At 36.7% G+C, this 1205-nt stretch overlaps 1 protein-coding gene across 1 annotated transcript; it reads left to right on the forward strand.

Annotated features, from left to right (window-relative positions):
* The first annotated feature begins 338 nt into the window (after positions 1-338).
* On the forward strand, positions 339-1205 carry LOC123219661 (cysteine-rich repeat secretory protein 38-like). The gene has a single exon (XM_044641660.1). It carries the CDS (start codon positions 339-341, stop codon positions 1203-1205), a length of 867 nt encoding a protein of 288 aa, XP_044497595.1.

Raw genomic sequence — 1205 nt, forward strand, 5'->3', positions numbered from 1 at the left:
TAGATTCTCTCAATTATCATTAATTTATAATTGTAATCTCATGTAAAGTTCAGTTCCTTGCTTTGTACTTATCCATTGATTTGAAAAACAAAGTGGAGAGGTAACCTTACTACTATTAACTAAACCTCAACTTGCTTCAGTTGACTTGAATTTTTTATCATTACTAACCCATCAAAATCCTATGTATATGCTGCCCATTAGAGCATGAAGAGTTGACTTTGAACGTACAAAAGTGAATTTTCCATGATTGAGATTATTTGACAGTGATCTAGTATAATTCAAAACCATTATACATTCATGGCCTTCCCTTCTTTACTTCCCTCAAATTTATCAAAGAGATGAAGATGCTCAATTTCTGTGCTATTATGTTGTCAACTTCAATATTGTTCTTATTCAGACCTTGCCGTGCTGACACTAACGCTATTGCTAGTACTGAATGTCCGGAGACTGATAATTCTACCTCTGAAAATTCATTTCAAACCAAGCTAAACAATCTTTTCGATTCTCTGTCTGCAAAGGGACTTCTCAAGCATGGTTTCCAAAAATCTACACAAGGAAAAGGATCAAACAAGATTTATGGTCTTGCGCAATGTAGAGGTGATATTTTTGGATCTGACTGTGCTAATTGCACCAAGGAGTCTATCACAGTGGCCAGGCATGACTGCTCACAGAGTAAAAAAGTAAAGGTTTGGTTCAAATGGTGTTTTCTTCGCTATTCCGATGAAGATTTCTTCGGAGTTTGGGATCAGACCTCAGAGGCCATAACTAATGATACTAATTTTGATGATCCCTCAGTGGTTTCAAGAGGGTTTAACTTGATGACTCAACTGGCAATCACGGCTCCAAAGCAGCCTTTATTATTCCAGACCTCAGTGTTGGATACTGGAGAAAGTGGGAAGAGATATGGCATGGCTCAGTGCACTAAAGATATCAGTACAAGTGACTGTGGAAAATGCTTGAATAATCAATTGATGACTTTTAGAACTACAGTTGGAAATAAAAGAGGATGGGAAATTTATGGGTCAACCTGTAGCATGTGGTACCATGATTTTCAGTTTTATTTCAACATCTCCTACCGTACAAGTGAAGGTGAGTTCTGTGATGCTATTGCTTTGATTTTCAGATTATTTCAGTCTCTATTAACAGAAGTTGGGATTTTTAGACATGGTATTGCTGCAACTGATGTGTATTATTTGGTAATGTAG

This window comes from Mangifera indica, chromosome 6 (assembly GCF_011075055.1).
Source record: "Mangifera indica cultivar Alphonso chromosome 6, CATAS_Mindica_2.1, whole genome shotgun sequence".
NCBI classification, from domain to species: Eukaryota; Viridiplantae; Streptophyta; class Magnoliopsida; order Sapindales; family Anacardiaceae; genus Mangifera; species Mangifera indica.